Source organism: Anomaloglossus baeobatrachus, chromosome 2 (genome assembly GCF_048569485.1).
Source record: "Anomaloglossus baeobatrachus isolate aAnoBae1 chromosome 2, aAnoBae1.hap1, whole genome shotgun sequence".
NCBI lineage: Eukaryota > Metazoa > Chordata > Amphibia > Anura > Aromobatidae > Anomaloglossus > Anomaloglossus baeobatrachus.
In genome coordinates this window covers 622,729,686-622,748,611 of record NC_134354.1, presented here as the reverse complement: position 1 = coordinate 622,748,611, position 18,926 = coordinate 622,729,686, and the positions used below count along the sequence as shown (strand labels likewise).

Here is an 18,926-nt window from a genome sequence, read left to right as displayed (position 1 = left end):
ATCTATCCGCTTTTGTTTTCCTTCTGTGAGAGCTTTTATCTTACATAGTGTGCAGCCTGTATTAAAGAGCTTGACCACCAGAGCCTGGTCCTGTTTGAGCAGTAATTGCATTTAAGGAGATAACTCCTCAGATATTTGCCACATTTCTCCATCTCAAAGATTTTTATACTGATGTTAGCTGCTCCCCTTCCTCTTAGCTGTTAACTGTGCTGCTGTTATCTGTTTTGCATAATCACAATTTTTAAGATCCCAGTAACCTCTCTCCAGCCCATTGATTTTTATTTAGGAGTTGGCTGCTCCCCTCACTCCATCTCCCTCTCAGCTCCTAAATGAGCTGCTGTCATCAGTCTTGCAAAATCACAATCTCCCAACATCAACAGTTTTCTGAGCAGTTCTAATCATAATTCTTTAATGAGCCATGTGCTTGTTCAAATGCCCTTTTATTTCTATAAGTACATTCAATGTACTGGAAAATAATTCCAAACACATTTCGAGTGCAAAATTAAAAATATTTCAACTCCTGCAATTGCTTTTTAGTGTTTTTTTTTATGGCATTCATTTTTTTCAAAAATGACCTGCCAGCCTGAATCTCCAGATCAGTATGATTAGAGAAGTATGAAGTTTTCATAGTTTTCTTTTAAATTTAGGCAATGAAAAAAATTCCGATATTTGTAAAAAAAAAAAAAAAAATGTTTGGGGTGCCATTTTCCAAGCTTTGTTTTATTTTTTTTTTTATTAAATAGAGGTGTGTGTGTGTGAGGGTTTGTTTCTTTGCGTGGTGAGCTGACATTTTTATTGTACATATTTGGGGCAGACACAACTTTTTGATTGCTTTTTATTGCACTTTTTAGCAAGGTTTCTGCGACCGAAAAACTGCAATTCTGGCATTTCTATTTTTTTTCCCACAACATTTACCAATTAAGTTAATTAATTTTAGATTTTGTTCACATTTTTAGGAACACAGCTACAACAGCTATGTTTTTTCTTTATTTCTTTATTTTCAGTAGGGGCAAAAGGTGGTGGGAGTGATTCTAATATTTAGATTTATTTTTATTTAGGGACTGTATACTGCAATATAGCGAATTTGCAGTATATAGTGAAAGCACTGTTCTCCAATGAAGTCCAGCTTCAGGCTAGGCTTTCACAAGGGAACAGAAATGGCAGAGAAAAGTGAACAAAATTGATGGCATCTTCGAGTTATGGTGTGGACTCCGCTCCAAACCCAGCTCCATACACGGAGACCGAATCCGTCACAAACTATTATGTCATAGATAGGGGTTAAGCTCCATTAGAAAATAATGTCAGAGATTGGGGTTTTGTTTTGACACCTTCTCTTGTACAATTCAACCACAGTCTTGTTTCATGTGATACATAAATCAACTGGTAAATTTGCATCTAGGTGGATCTGTACCCCATCATGCTCAGTTAAAACGGATCTGTGAACAGATTTAGCCATGTAAACCGAATATATTATCAGCTTGATCTCTTAGACCTTGTGAAACTTTGAGAATTGATGTCAGAATAGCTGTATATTTTTCTTTGAAGTTTTTTCTGCCAGATATAAAAATCTACATTTTACGAGTCCTAACAATTCTATAATTTAATAATTGGAATATACAACTATTCTGACATAGATTTTCAAAGGAAATATACCAGTCTCAACAGGTCTGAGAAAGCTATTTAAGTAGTAAAACTGGAGAAAATGATGGTTTGTAATTTTGTATCATCTCACAGGCTTTCTGCTCTGCCTAACCCCTGCATGTACACTGCACAAAATACTGGGCATACTAAGAGCTTTCTTCTCCATTGTAGCATGTTTCTTCTGCATCTGGAACAGATAGAAGAGACAGTAGCTCTAGGACAGTGATGGCGAACCTGTGGCACTCCAGCTGTTGCAAAACTACAATTCCCATCATGTCTTCACAGCCAAAGCTTTTGCTTTGAATGGCCAGGCATGATGGGAATTGTAGTTTTGCAACAGCTGGAGTGCCACAGGTTCGCCATCACTGCTCTAGGATATGTATTACTACCTTGGGAGGTCATTTTCTTTAATATGAAAATTTACCCCAACTTTCACTACTCTCATGAAAATGGGAAGGGAGAAGGGTATAGGGAAACAAATGCATGTTTTATATATATATATATATATATATATATATATATATATATATATATATATATACATACATACACTGTATATCTAAAGTAGTAATGCTGGTTGTAGGTGTTTGAGGACTGATTTGTATGGATGGTATGCTGCAGACTGAACGGGACTCTGTCAGCACAGAGTGACTGTTCAAACCAAGTGCAGGCGCTCGGAGCATCATGGCGCGCCAAACATTTAAGTATACCTTCCCGCCTGCTTCCTTTACACTTCACAAATATTTGCTACTTAGTGTTGGAATATGATATAAAATTAAAATAAAATACAGTGGACCCTTGGATTAAGAGTAACTTGGTTTGAGAAGGTTTTGCAAGACAAGCAAAGCTTTTTCAAAATGTGTAACTTGGTTTAAGAGCAATGCTTTGTAAGAAGGGCAAATTCTCACTCTGCACACTTACAGTTCCTTCCTTTCACTGTGCTCTGACCCGCTCTGAAGGTAACTTTCTGTAGATATGTACAGTATATACTGTATACCATTGTACAGTACAGTATTTACTATATAGCATGTCTATTTGCATTTGTGAATACAGTGTTGTACTTTTTCTGCTAACCAGTTCAGCACATTTTTTGTACTGTAATCTGACTGGGCAGTATTCCTACCCTACATTTGTTTAGGTCTGCCCTTATTTTGGGGAAAATAGATTTGGGGGGTGGTTTTTGTGTATTGTACTAGAATAAAGATTATCATATATCTACATCATTTTTCTCTCTATACTGTACCTCCCGCACACCAACAATTCTATTGTAAGCTAACGAGCAGTTTAATTTGTTTTGTTTTTTACTGTACAGTATTATGTATTAGTATAATGTAATAATTTTATATGAATACACTACATTATTTTGTATTACTGTAATACATTTGTATAAATACAGTAAATATATTTTGGATTGTGGAACTAATTGTCTGAGTTTCAATTATTTCCTGTGGGAACATTTGCTTTTCAAGTAACTTGGTTTAAGTGCACACTCCCTGAACCAATTATACTCGTAATCCAAGGTTCCACTGTATATTTAAGTTTATGGGTGTAACGTGAAAAAATGTGGAAAAGTTACGAGATATAACTACTTTATTAATGCACTATAAATATCAGTCATTGTGTATTTATTGGATTGTCTCATTTGGGCACATGCTATATTGATGGGGGAGGGTTTGTTTTTTAGGATTCTTCCTGAAATGTCTTTTATCTCTAGCAGTGATTCCATTGTAGTGGATTCCAGCTGTCCCTGGATCTGAATGACCTGCATTTGATATTATGTTTTTCTACAGCTATGCTGGCTCTGCCTAAGGGGTGCTTCACACACAGCGAGCTCGCTGCCGAGATCGCTGCTGAGTCACGCTTTTTGTGACGCAGCAGTGACCTCATTAGCGATCTCGCTGTGTGTGACACTGAGCAGCGATCTGGCCCCTGCTGCGAGATCGCTGCTCGTTACACATAGCCCTGGTTCGTTTTCTTCAAAGGCGCTCTCCCGCTGTGACACACAGATCGCTGTGTGTGACAGCGAGAGAGCGACAAATGAAGCGAGCAGGGAGCAGGAGCCGGCGTCTGGCAGCTGCGGTAAGCTGTAACCAAGATAAACATCGGGTAACCAAGGTGGTTACCCGATATTTACCTTAGTTACCAGCCTCTGCAGCTCTCACGCTGCCTGTGCTGCCGGCTCCGGCTCTCTGCACATGTAGCTGCTGTACACATCGGGTTAATTAACCCGATGTGTACTGTAGCTAGGAGAGCAAGGAGCCAGCGCTAAGCAGTGTGCGCGGCTCACTGCTTTCTGCACATGTAGCTGCATTACACATCGGGTTAATTAACCCGATGTGTACTGTAGCTAGGAGAGCAAGGAGCCAGCGCTCAGTGTGCGCGGCTCCCTGCTCCCTGCACACACAGCTAAGCGGTGTGCGCTGGTAACTAATGTAAACATCGGGTAACCATACCCGATGTTTACCTTAGTTACCAGTGTCCGCAGCTTCCAGACGCCGGCTCCGTGCAAGCGCAGCGTCGCTTGCACGTCGCTGCTGGCTGGGGGCTGGTCACTGGTCGCTGGTGAGATCTGCCTGTTTGACAGCTCACCAGCGACCATGTAGCGATGCAGCAGCGATCCTGACCAGGTCAGATCACTGGTCGGATCGCTGCTGCATCGCTAAAGTGTGAAGGTACCCTTACACGCCCTGGCACAATCAGCTGTTTGCCCAGCGATAATGGGAGTAGAACCCTTGGTGGTCAGTTGATTATCCCAGTGGCCATATTTTTCTGATGAGGCAACTCTTTTACATATGATATTGTCTAAGACAATTATTACCAGCCATATTACAAACTTTTAAAAGCACACATATCTGCTCCCTACCATTTTTCATTATTATATGGTTTTATGTTTCTTTACAGAGTAATGTCATTCTTTTGCTGGACACCAAAAGTGGAGAACTTCGCCGTATCATGCTTTCACAGGATGACTCAGAAGCGCCAAAAAAATCTTCTTGGTGGGGTAGTAAAGAGGCACAGGTAGGCATTTCCATATATCTAACTACTTTCGCACACTTTCTGTGTTTCTCACAGTTTTAAACCAAGCTAGTTGTAGTTTAATCATAAATATCTGATTTATTTTAGGAAAGCTACAGAATGTGCAGAGAGTTTTCACACAAGAATTGGCTGGTGTTCTTTAAGGAAAACAGGTGGGCGTACAACATAAGCCTCATATATTACTGTATTACAACAGTTCACAATAATTGAATATTTTTTTTGTTGTTTTACAGTAACTGTATTAATGTTCTGGATGTTCTGGAGGGCACTACACATACAATCTCTTTACCAATCAATCTCAAGTCTGTGTTCTTGGTGGCAGAAGATAAGTGGCTCTTAGTTGAGAATAAGACCAATAAGTAAGTGTCTGTTGTCTTCTAAACCAAATGAAGTAGCCTACTGAAGAAAAAGTGAAAATTGGTAAATTATATATACACACACTATGTGATTTTACATGCCTCCTTGGCAAGGAATCGCAAGCTATAAAGATTAGCAGTGGTTTCTGGACATTGCCGGTGTGAATGTCAGTGATAAATATGTCACCAAAAAAGCCATCATCACCCCAGTATCCCAAATCCATAATAGATCCCCCAATACCATGTGACAGGCACAGTGCTCGAAGTACCAGCCACAGCACCTCTAATAAGAAGAAATCCTTAGTGTCTAGCCCATGGACCCCAATGTTTGCAACATTAAACCCAGTGACAACCACAGAATCCCCAGCCAGCACAAGACTTATTATCCCGGTGAAGAGATCTATGAACTATTGCTTTAAAAAGATCATTTTCATTCCAAATATTTTAGTTACAGGATAATTTGACCCCTAGAGAAGATTTTAGTGATGATTGTGTTCACTAAGAATAGGTGGAATTGTAACAAATTTAATTTGAGACAAAACGTTTAGTGTTGCAGGATTCAGAAACTACAATGTCAAGCAAAACCCTTACGCATTTGGGATTTGCGATATATAATGTGTTCCTATTCTGAAATCTGCAGGAAATTCCTTCTGACAACACCTTTGCATATGGAAGCTGAGGACACGGGAGTTTGCCAGCTGCATGCACTTGAAGAAGAAGCAGCGAGTGCTGGTTTTGGAGTGACCACAGGTATTTGATGTTGCAGTAAATACTGTGTCCAGATAATCCTGGAATTCATATAAAAACTAAAATTTGTAAAAAGTATTTCGCCTGAATTATATTCAGTCTTTTATTTTGCTTGTGAAATTTCCTAAAATCATGTATCATACAGTACATGTTTGTATTTGGCCATTGCTACATTTAATGTATGGGTTTTAGTAATTATATTCATTGATTCTGTCATACAGGATCCAAATAGTGCTCTAAATGATAATTAGCAGATAAAAGAGCTGAATTTACAACCTTTTTGTCCAGGTTTGGATCCCAGCAATCTGCAAGTCATTTCCAGTGATCAGCTGCCTCCCGAGAACCTGAGCGCAGCGATTGACCAGAAGATCACCTCTCCTAATAGGATATTTTCGAATGAAAATAACTACGCCTCAATAGTAGTAGGATTTCCTGACCTAATGGTAAGTGCACGGAGGCTCAAGCCAGTACATTCTACATTTTTATGTAATCTCTATCTCTAATATTGCTTCATTGCAGTCCAATCTGTAGGCAGCATGTTATAGAGGGAATGGGCTGATGTTTTCCCATAAATCACATATACGAATTGTGCAAATGCAAAGCCAATTCTCCACTGTGGAGTATATGCACTGTATATATTCAATTGACATGCAATACAATTACTTGTGTGTAAAGTTAATAGACATTACAAGACCTAGACATTACCTATTTTAGGTACTAGCAATGAGAAGACAAAGATATTCACAGAATTGTGGCCATGTTGGTAGTCCATAGCCACCAGACTAGAGACTCCTCTTACCTGTTGAGATCTGCGGGTCTTCTTTTGATTATTATGCCCGTTTCAATGTCATACGTGCATCATGGTGTATTGATGATGACTTTCTGGGATCACTAATCAGAAGAGGTGTCGTTGATGCCAACAGGTAGGATGAGGTTTGCAGGGCTCTGGTCTGTCATCTATGAACTGCAGATGTGGCCATTGAACCATGTATCTGCGAGTATCCTCTCTAGAAGGTAACTATATTTACCCCAGCTACCATATATAGCCCTTAATATTGTATTATACACAGTATGAATTTACTGTATTTTCATTTTATACTTTAGTATCACCATCTGGTCTATACACTTACATATAAAATGTTGTTATTAAAACAAAAATATTCTTTGTAAAATGGAAATAAACGTGCAATTAATCTGAATAGTTTCAGATATATCTTTCTAGAAAACCTGTAATATACATTATGGATGAAAACGTTCTGCCTATTCTGGTATTCTCATTATTGATTAAGTGTGGAAGCCAAACTCCACAGCGGTGGAAATTCACAATGTGAAATCCACAATGATGCATGCTCTCAGTGCAGACATTTTACCTTCGCGCCTCTAAAGGCCATGGCCACTGCAATATATTCATATTGCTTTAACAATCGTTTTGCATTTTGTGTGTTCGTTTTTTATTACAGTCTCCTAGTGAAGTTTACAGCTGGAAGAGAAAACAACCTTTAGGCAATCAAGCGGGTTCTCCGAGTGACCAGTTTTTCCAGCCAACCAAATTTGCAAACATAAAAAGAACCAATTGTGTGAATTTATTAGCTGCTAACCAAGTGGTCCGAGCTGTTTCTTCTGCAGATGTGCCGCTCAAAGAAATCTATCCCAAGGGTAAAGCTTTTATCATTTCCATTTTTGTTTCTTTATTATGTACATTATTTTTGCATTGCATCAAATTCACTATAAGGTTCTGTAATATTGTATTAAAGTATTGAAGTATTAAAGAAACAGTATGGAAAACTCATATGTTTGTAGCATTAATTGTAAAGGGTCCATTAACATTTTGGTAGTAGCTAATCATCTGATAATTCATGATAATGCTAAAAAAAAATTGTGAACTAATTGCTCTTACCTTTCTGCTTCCCGCCCTGCAACATAGATTTTTATTTTTAATTTTAGAGCAAGTGCTGTCAGCTGTAATGTGATACTACTGAACTGATACTACACGTACTGTCAGCTGTAATGTGATACTACTGTACTGATGCTACAAGTACTGTCAGCTGTAATGTGATACTACTGAACTGATACTACACGTACTGTCAGCTGTAATGTGATACTACTGTACTGATGCTACAAGTACTGTCAGCTGTAATGTGATACTACTGTACTGATACTACAAGTACTGTCAGCTGTAATATGATACTACTGTACTGATACCAAAAGCACTGTCAGCTGTAATGTGATACTACTGTCATGATACTACAAGTACTGTCAGCTGTAATGTGATACTACTGTCCTGATACTACAAGTACTGTCAGCTGTAATGTGATACTACTGTCCTGATACTAAAAGCACTGTCAGCTGTAATGTGATACTACTGTCCTGATACTACACGTACTGTCAGCTGTAATGTGATACTACTGTCCTGATACTACAAGTACTGTCAGCTGTAATGTGATACTACTGTACTGATACTACAAGTACTGTCAGCTGTAATGTGATACTACTGTACTGTGATACTACAAGTACTGTCAGCTGTAAAGCTTTCCTAAGAGATGCTAACCTGGAGTATTTCTAGAAGAATAACCTCCTGACCCAGTCAACATGGGTTTATGAGGAATCGGTCCTGGCAAACTAATCTGATCAGCTTCTATAAGGAGGTAAGTTAAAGACTGGACCAGGAAAAATGCAGTGTATATTATCTATATGGCCTTTTTCAAAGGTGTTTGATACAGTGCCACACAAAAGGTTGGTACAGAAAATTAGAATATTGGAAATAGGGGAAAATATGTGTAACTGTGTTAAGAACTGGCTCAGAGACATGAAACAAAGTGTGGGTATTAATGGAACACACTCGAAATGGGTCACGGTTAACAGTAGGGGTTACCAGAGGGGTTAGTTTTGGGCCCTCTTATTAACATTATTATTATTATTATTATAATGACCTTGTAGGGTGCATAGAGAGTAGAATTTCAATATTTGCAGATGATACTAAACTCTGCAGGGTAATCAATACCGAAGAGGATAACTGAATATTACAGAAGGATTTACGTAAACTGGAGGCTTGGGCTGAGAAATGGCAATCGAAGTTTACTGTGGATAAATGTAAGCTCATAAACTTGGGCAGGGGAAATAAAATTTATAATTTTGTGCTTAATTGTAAAATACTGGGTAAAACTGTCACTGAAAAAGACTTGGATGTATGGGTGGACAGCAAGCTCAACTTGGGCTTATTTACCTTGGAAAAAAAGGCTAAACAGTGATCTTATTACAATTTACAAATATATGAGGGGACAGTACAGCAACCTTCCTAATGATCTTTTTACACCTAGGCCTGTAACGGGGACAAGGGGACATCCTTAATTTCTAGAGGAAAGAATGTTTAATTAAGGCTTTAGGGCTCATTTTCAGCTTTTTACCTGCCCTTTGTTTCTTATTTGGTATATTACCTATCCTGGAGTATCTGTCCCTCTGTTTATTTACTTTACACTATAAGAGGATATTGTTTTTGGTATTGTTTTAAACCTTATATTAATATTAAAGGTTGTATTTTATATGGGGTTTGTTCTTTTTGGTTATACATAATTAGTACCCCTTGTGCATTAGCTGTGGCTTTGATCTTTTTTTAATCATAATCACAGATGCAGATTCTTTACTGTAAGAGCACTGAGACTGAGGAACTTTTTGCCACATGATGTTGTAATGGTTTACTAAAATTCAAGAAAAGGTCTGGATGTCTTTCTTGAAAAATATAATATTACTAGTTATGTGCACTAGATTCTGTGATTGGGAGTTGATCCAGGGAACTAGCTTGATTGCCGTATGTGAAGGCGGGAAGGAATTTTTCCCATAATATGGAGCTTAAGGGGGCTTTACACGCAACGACATCGCTGATGAGATGTCGTTGGGGTCACTGAATTCGTGACGCACATCCGACCTCGTTAGTGACGTCGTTGCGTGTGAAACACACGAACGACCGCTAACGATCAAAATTACTCACCATATTGTTGATTGTTGACACGTCGTTCTAATCTCAAATATCGTTGCTGTTGCAGGACGCAGGTTGTTCGTCGTTCCTGCGGCAGCACACATCGCTATGTCTGACTACCCAGGAACGAGGAACAACACCGTACCTGCGGCCACCGGCAATGAGGAAGGAAGCAGGTGGGTGGGATGTTCCGGCTGCTCATCTCCGCCCCTCCGCTTCTATTGGGCGGCCGCTTAGTGACGCCGCTGTGACGCCGAACGAACCTCCCTCTTAGAAAGAAGGCGGTTCGCCGGCCACAGCGACGTCGCTAGGCAGGTAAGTATGTGTGACGGGGGCTAACTATGTTGTGCGCCACGGGCAGCGATTTGCCTGTGATGCACAACCAACGAGGGTGGGTGCTTTCACCAGCGACATCGCTAGCAATGTCGCTGTGTGTAAAGTGGGCTTTAGTGTCTTCCCCATGGGGGTTTTGCCTTCCTCTGGATCAACATGTTAAGCTATAGGTTGAACTTGAAGGATTTAAGTCTACCTTCAACCTTAAAACTATGAAACAAGTTTTGAAGAGAACTTGTAATTTTGATAAATACAGTGTACCTATAGATTTAAGACTAATATACAATGCGAAGATGAAACCTTAAAAACCAAAAACAAAAAAGTGAGCCTTAGTATGAGTTGGTGTACATGCAGCTTGTACGCTCATGTTCACACTGGCCATAAGACTTAAAAAAAAAAAAAAACAAAGATGAAAATACAAACTGCTGTAACTAAAATAAAACCATAATGCATATAAATAAACATAGGGTACTTTGTAAACACTGTTTTTGATCAAAAAAGCGTGAAGCCATCCCACCGCGACAATTTATACCCAATCGGGACAGTACCTACTCTCTCTCTAATATTAAAACCTCACCATGTATCAATAGACATTAATCTGAATAAGGGCAGAAAGTGGCTGGGTCCAGACTGGACACACAGCCATGGGAAGCACTAGATGAAGTGACCAGCTCACTAAGAAGGGGGTCGCACCCTATTTGTACTAAGTACAAGAGACTACATGGTATATGTTCAAAGTTGAAACCCTGTGTAGTCCGTTTACTGAAGCAGCGGCCAAACAGTGAATGAAGTTATAGTCTTCATCTCTTCTCTTGCAGTCTTCGGGGCGGTGCAGGGAGCTGTCAGCCACTGCTCACTACACAGTTAGTGCAGCTGTAATCTCAGTGCAGCTGCAGAGATAATAAGGCTAGGTTTGCACACTGCGTCTTTTTGACGCTGCGTTTTTGTGCGTTTTTGGCCGCTAAAAACGCACAAAAACGCACCTGCGTCGAAAAAACGCATCAAAAAACGCATGCGTTTTTGCCGCGATTTGGTGCGTTTTTGGATGCATTTTGCTGCGTTTTTGATCTCTGCGTTTTGCTGCGTTTTTCCAATGCATTGCATGGGGGGAAAACGCAGAAAAACGCAGGAAAGAACTGACATGTCCATTTTTTTTAACTCAAAAACGCAGGTAAAAAAAACAGATGTGTGCGGACAGCAAAAATGAAAACTCATAGACTTTGCTGGGGAAGCAAAGTCCTGCAGTTTTGAGGCCAAAAACGCGCAAAAACGCCGCGAAAAACGCACTGTGCGCACATAGCCTAAAGCTTTTTTTTTCCCTGTAGTGCTGCTTCAATAAGTAACACAGGATTAAAACACTGTTTTCCTGCAGATTAACACTTTATATGCAGGTCAGTACTACTTCTCAAGGTAACAGTTTTACTTTTAAGCCTTAGGCAATGTGTGGAAGTGCTGGCTTCACTTGGAAATGTCACAAGTGTAGGATCTTTTTCTGCAATTGATCCATATGATTGGACATTACTTTGAAAACATTCTGCACATATAAAATAAGGCTTGCTTGTATAATCTTGTGTGAGATTTACTTATGAAAACTGACTCTGGTAGAGAGACCGGCTCGGGGGTGATCTCATCCTCATGTCAGCCGCTCTGAATTTCCACTGTCCGGCTGATCTAATCTCAGATGAATATGTGACAAGTGCCTGACAGCTTGATCACAGATCAAAGAAGCTTGTCAGGCCGAAGACACTCATCTCATCTGATCGCTCAGAAAGCTGGGCTGTGCTGAGCAGCTATTCCCATGATATATAGGACTTGTGAATATCGATGTGTTAGTGGCTGTGATGTCATTTTAGACCTCTCAGTAGTGACACTCTCACTTCACGCTATTATTTAATAGAGATTTTCAGAAATACATTGAGAATCTAATAAACAAAACTGATTGTTATAAAATATAAAGTTTTGCTTTCAAGGTCATCTATTGTGATCCAAGCCTGTCTTACAAATGTCATATGCTGTAATGTTAAATTTTGTAAAGTGACGAGTGCAGAGGAAACCTGGAAAAGCTATATCTTTCCATTTGAAAAAAATCATAAATCAGTACTGGAATTATCTAGAATAACCTAACCGCTATGTTACAGTTCTTCCCATACCTGAGCGGATCTAGCTATACAGGCTCAGACTACCCAATGGGGAACTGGTGAAACCCTAGTGGGTCTCTGTGCCCCAATTAGCACAAAAACGTAGTGCAACATCTCATCATTCATTTAACAAACTACCAATTTGTTATTACATAGAAGTTTAGGCAAATTTGTGAAAAAGGGTCAGGAAATACCATGTTTTTTTTGATTATAAGATGCACTTTTGCTCCCAAAAATTTGGGAGGAAAATGAGGGGTGCGGCTTATTATCCGAATGTAGCTTACGGGGAAGTAGTGAAGAGGGGTAGCAGCAGGCAGCGGCGATGATGCGGACACTGCACTGCTGAGGCTGTGGACGCTGTGCTACAGGGGCTGCGGGTGCTGTGCTGCTGGGGCTGTGGGCGCTGTGCTGCTGGGGCTGTGGGCGCTGTGCTGCTGGGGCTGCGGGTCCTGTGCTGCTGGGGCTGCGGGTGCTGTGCTGCGGGCGCTGTGCTGCCGGGGCTGCGGGCGCTATTCTGCTGGGCTACGGGCGGTGAGGCATTGGCAGGGGCCATCTTGAAAATGCGCAGATGGAACTCTCGGCTCAAGATCTCATTTGCACACGCGCCGCCTCCGGACTATTGCTCTCCCAGCTGCGGACTTAAGGAAAATTATGTCTGGAGGTGGCACACACGCATATGAGATCTCGGGTTGCCATTGAGCCTATAGCTCAATCTGCGCACGCGCCGACTCCGGACGCCATTTAATTGAAGCCAACACCATTGACAGTTCCTGGATGTTAAACACCAAGTCCACAACCAATATGGAAGGCTTAATGCACAAAAATCCTACATACACACCAATAAGCCAATGCAAGCCCAAAGGACAAGGACTCCTGGACGAAGCATGGTTGCTGCGAAACGCGTGTCAATGTGTGGTGACGCCGCACCATTACTTTACCTGGACATCTGTTTGCCGGTAATATTATATGTGGCTTGAATGACCGTTTATATTTGCAAATATAGGCTATCACACTTGTGAATGTACAATATTCTGTTTTACTTATTATAGCAATGTTGGTTATTTTCTGGCTGCATATTTTTCTGGTATACTGCATCTGGCCTTGATTTATATATAGCCTTAAGGCCGCTTTACACGCAACGACATCGCTAACGAGATGTCGTTGGGGTCACGGAATTTGTGACGAACATCCGGCCTCGTTAGTGACGTCGTTGCATGTGAAACGCAGGAACGACCGTTAACGATCAAAAATACTCACCTAATTGTTGATCATTGACACGTCGTTCTAATCCCAAATATCGTTGCTGTTGCAGGACGCAGGTTGTTCGTTGTTCCTGTGGCAGCACACATCGTTATGTGTAACACCGCAGGAACAAGGAACAACATCATACCTGCGGCCGCCGGCAATGAGGAAGGAAGGACATGGGCGGGATATTCCGGCCGCTCATCTCTGCCCCTCTGCTTCAATTGAGTGGCCGCTTAGTGACGCCATGTTAACCGCCCCCTTAGAAAGAAGCCGGTTTGCCGGCCACAGCGACGTCGCTAGGCAGGTAAGTATGAGAGACGGGTGTTAGCGATGTTGTGCGCTTGGCCCGTGACACACAACCGACGGGGGCGGGTACGCTCACTAGCGATATCGATAGCGATATCGCTGTGTGTAAAGTGCCCTTAAGTTTAAGGTTTGCAGGTCCTTTATACAATTATTGTAGGTGCCGGGTCCCCTATATCAATTCTATCCGTCACTTGGGTTGGTCCATTCGTTTTAATGATTGTTTCTGGATGTTGCCTGCCTCATTCATAGCACCCGCAAACAGCATTTGGGACACGGGCTGCACCGCCCGCAGCAGCGCCCTCCTCCACCCCAGCCCCTACCTCCTATGACCCCGCTTCACCACTGCTGGGGATTGTAAGACGGACCCCCCCCCCCCCCTTTTTTGTCTAATTTTGGGGTGCGTCTCATAATTCGGTGCATCTTATAAACCGCAGAATACGGTATTCCATTTAATTTAAGAGTGGGCCCCTATCATTAGTGGGCCCTTGGCATCCCAGTCCAACAATGTATATATGTTATGTTGGTGATATCGGGGTCTAAATGAACACATTGTGCTTGTTTGTGTTGTTTGTTGGCCAGTGTAGCGCCCATGTGACATAGTCCATGTCTCTGCTGCTGGTGTGTTTGTGCTGGTTTGTCACTTTCCTGATCTGAATTTGGCTGTTGAAACAAGAATTCGGTGTTTCTTAATTTAGTACATTCATGAACAGTGTGAATTTGAGGTGACAAATTAATTTCACATAGTGAGTGTGAAGAATGTGAGAAGAAAGCGGCATATTTTGACTGCGTGATCCATTTACTAACTGTGAAGCAGCTCTTACTGCAGCCACATTATTCCTTATTATAACACATAGGCAAGCAGCTTATTCTGGAGTAAATGTCAATAGCAAAGAAAGTTTTGCTTTTTTCGGTTACCATATCTTATCTATTGTGATTAGGTCTCTTGATTAGGGGTGAGCTTTGAAAATGACAACTCTGCAACATTAGAAGCATAAAGCTAAAGATAGTGCTCCTTGATTATTTAAGTGAGAGATTTATTATTCTACTGCTTTAAACATGCAACGCTTTGTGCTGTAGGCGATAATGACTCTTCATTAAAGGGAATCTGTCAGCAGGATTTTGCAATAGAAGTTGAGGACAGCATGCTGGAAGAGTTAAAAAAGAAAAGACAACTGGGCTTCTCTTATCTGTGTGTGAGCTATTGTTTACTTAAACTAAAGGGTTTATTACCATGTGATTAACATTAGAGGACTAGAAAGTCACTTGGAAGGTTGTCCAACACGCCCCCTGCTGTGATTGACACCTCACAGTCAATGCACAATCTCTATTGAGAGCCTGGTGTGGGCAGGGACAGCTCTCCCATCTCAGCTAAACGCAATTCTTAATTAATGTCACAGCAGCTGCACCCAGTAATTTAAGTTAAATATGGTTAGTTTCAGAATCTCTTTGCCTACAACATTCTGCTCTCAGATGAAGTAGCAAAAACCTGACAGATTCCCTTTAAATGTGAGTACATGTCCAGACATTAGGTTGCATGTGTTCTGTGATCTCTAGAGACACTAAGGGGTGCTTCACACACAGCGAGATCTCTGCTGAGATCGCTGCTGAGTCACAGTTTTTGTGACGCAGCAGTGACCTCATTAGCGATCACGCTGTGTGTGACACTGAGCAGCGATCTGGCCCCTGCTGTGAGATCGCTGCTCGTTACACACAGCCCTTGTTCGTTTTTTTTATTGTTGCTCTCCCGCTGTGACGCACAGATCGCTGTGTGTGACAGCGAGAGAGCGACGAAATGAAGCGAGCAGAGAGCAGGAGCCGGCATCTCGCAGCTGCGGTAAGCTATAACCAGGGTAAACATCGGGTAACCAAGGTGGTTACCCGATATTTACCTTCGTTACCAGCCTCCGCCGCTCTCACGCTGCCAGTGCTGGCTCCCTGCTTTCTGCACATGTAGCTGCAGTACACATCGGGTAATTAACCCGATGTGTACTGTAGCTAGGAAAGCAGGGAGCCAGCGCTAAGCAGTGTGCGTGGCTCCCTGCTCTCTGCAAATGTAGCTGCAATGTACAGTACATTTCTCTGTAATAGTTTGGAGAAAAAAAGTGGGTTGAACCTCACAGTCTGTGAAAAATTGTACAGTCTTTGATACAGACTCTTACTAGCCTTCATACCAGAGTAACGCATGTAGCAGTGTGACTACGAGTACTGCTGTATTACCAGAGAAGATGCATGTAAGAGCAAGTAATTATAGTCTCTTCCCTTGCCCTCTTCACGTTTCAGGGCTCTCATTTGGGTCTTTTTTGGACCCCAACCCATTCCTTTTCATGCAAGACCCTTCCAATTGGTTCTTCTCTTCGCACTGACGACTCTCCTCATAGTAACGGCGATGCAGATGGCTGATTGGTCGCTAGGACAGCGGCGTCACAGACATGCGCAGTAGCGCCCCTCAGGAATGTTATGTGGTCTAGTGTCTGATGGAAACGGACATGCGCAGTAACGTTCTGGGGACAGGAGCCTGGTTTGTCTCTCCTCCATATTGGACTTCTAACGTTATGGTCTGGCTTATTTAAACCAACGATTCAATGGCGCTGGCCACTACCACATATGATGCTGGGATCTTTATTTTTATATCATCTCCCTTGGGCTTCCTGGTGATCCGATGACGGGCGGGGAAACGCGTTAAGGCCATACACACAGCATCAAACTAAGGGAAGTACATTCATCCCCATTATATCATGATTGACATGCTGCGAGCAGACTGGGGCAGCAGATGTCTTTGATTTAGTTCTGTACCTAGATAATTGATATTGAGGTATTAATCCTCTAGTTGAGTACACCATGGAGTATTATACCAGGTGTTGTTGACTAATAATATTAGGTACGGAAGTTATCATTTTATTGGTAGGGTAAATCAGGGAGAGTGAGGGTCAGCCGTCGAGGAACGGGGGCGCCCAGCTAAGTTAGGGCGTCATACCCTCCGTTGACAGGCAGAGCCAGACACAGTGTCATATCAGGGTCACTGTAGCGTAGAAAAATAGTGTGCTGGTTTTCTTTGTTTTGATGTTATTATATCTGCCTGTATGACTCTATGAATCCGGGCTGTACCTGACCTATAGTAGCTCCCTTTTAGTATACAGTATTTGAGTTTTTGGTTTTCACCTGGGCGATTTTAATATGAACTAATAAAGACTAAACGTTTTAAAGGGATTTGTATTGCACATTGGTTAAACAACCTCTTCACGTTTGGGCTCTCATTTGGTTCTTTTTGGACCCCAACCCATTCCTTTTCATGCAAGACCCTTCCAATTGGTTCTTCTCTTTAAGTGGAACAAGTACCTCTCGACTTTGATCTTCCCATTTTATGGTGATTGGACTAACCCGTCATTCACCAAGGCTGCTCGTTCCTTCTGAATAACTGGCTGGTGGGAACTGCAGATACTAATCTCCTATGCATCAAAGGAATGTTTCTCATTCTTGCAGTTCAGGGTGTATAGAACCTGTAAAGGTCGATTCTACCCATCAACATTCTAAAACTCAGGGTAATCCTTCAAGGATTTATAGGTATCACAGCAACCCCCACCACCACCCTTTTCCTTTCTGACTGGTAAATCTAGAAAGGGTAGGGATTTCAATTTATAAATTACCGTACTGAATATTTTCCAAAAACAATGCATCAATCTGCTCACCTTCTCATGCCTTTTAACCTGCAGGACATAGATCATACAGGTCTTCCACGCCAACCAATTCCTGTATCAATGTGTAGATGCAGTGGTCCATTTTTAATGTGCACAGCACAAGTGTTATAAACGTTTGCATTTGTTACTTGACTGCACCTAAGGGCTTACTGATTGACACATTTATGAATATACAGTACAGACCAAAGGTTTGGGCACACCTTCTCATTCAAAGAGTTTTCTTTATTTTCATGACTCTGAAAATTGTAGATTCACATTGAAGGCATCAAAACTATGAATTAAGACATGTGGAATGAAATACTTAACAAAAAAAGTGAAACAACTGAAAATATGTCTTATTTTCTAGGTTCTTCAAAGCAGCCACCTTTTGCTTTGATTACTGCTTTGCACACTCTTTGCATTCTCTTGATGAGCTTCAAGAGGTAGTCACCGGAAATGGTCTTCCAACAGTCTTGAAGTAGTTCCCAGAGATGCTTAGCACTTGTTGGCCCTTTTGCCTTCACTCTGCGGTCTAGCTCACCCCAATCCATCTTGATTGAGTTCAGGTCTGGTGACTGTAGAGGCAAGGTCATCTGGCGTAGCACCCCATCACTATCCTTCTTAGTCAAATAGCCCTTACACAGCCTGGAGGTGTGTTTGGGGTCATTGTCCTTTGAAAAATAAATGATGGTCCAACTAAACGCAGACCGGATGGAATAGCATCCCGCTGCAAGATGCTGTGGTAGTCATGCTGGTTCAGTATGCCTTCAATTTTGAATAAATCCCCAACAGTGTCACCAGCAAAGCACCCCCACACCATCACACCTCCTTCTCCATGCTTCACGGTGGGAACCAGGCAACCGTTCACTTTTTCTGTGTCACACAAAGACACGGTGGTTGGATCCAAAGATCTTAAATTTGGACTCATAAGACCAAAGAACGGATTTTCACTGGTCTAATGTTCATTCCTTGTGTTCTTTAGCCCAAACAAGTCTCTTCTGTTTGTTGCCTGTCCTTAGCAGTGGTTTCCTAGCAGCTTTTTTACCATGAAGGCCTGCTGCACAAAGTCTCCTCTTAACAGTTGTTCTAGAGATGTGTCTGCTGCTAGAACTCTGTGTGGCATTGACCTGGTCTCTAATCTGAGCTGCTGTTAACCTGCGATTTCTGAGGCTGGTGACTCGGATAAACATCCTCCGCAGCAGAGGTGACTCTTGGTCTTCCTTTCCCGGGGCGATCCTCATGTGAGCCAGTTTCTTTGTAGCGTTTGATGGTTTAGCTGCTTTTTTCTTGCCATAATACAGATTCTAACAGTCTATTCAGTTGGATTATCAGCTGTGTATCCACCAGACTTCTGCACAACACAAGTGATGGTCCCAACCCCATTTATAAGGTAAGAAATCCCACTTATTAAATTTGACCGGGCACACCTGTGAAGTGAAAACCATTTCCGGTGACTACCTCTTGAAGCTTATCAAGA

At 41.7% G+C, this 18,926-nt stretch overlaps 1 protein-coding gene across 2 annotated transcripts in view; it reads left to right on the top strand.

Moving 5' to 3' along the window:
• The window catches only part of VWA8 (von Willebrand factor A domain containing 8), a 532,124-nt gene that overhangs the window by 361,298 nt on the left and 151,900 nt on the right, over window positions 1-18,926 (top strand). For both annotated transcript variants that reach the window (XM_075336856.1, XM_075336857.1), the window contains exons 31-36: window positions 4,543-4,659; window positions 4,765-4,829; window positions 4,911-5,036; window positions 5,674-5,783; window positions 6,069-6,223; window positions 7,241-7,436. In XM_075336856.1, coding sequence (XP_075192971.1) covers window positions 4,543-4,659; window positions 4,765-4,829; window positions 4,911-5,036; window positions 5,674-5,783; window positions 6,069-6,223; window positions 7,241-7,436 — 769 coding nt within the window. The remainder of the gene's footprint in view (window positions 1-4,542; window positions 4,660-4,764; window positions 4,830-4,910; window positions 5,037-5,673; window positions 5,784-6,068; window positions 6,224-7,240; window positions 7,437-18,926) is intronic.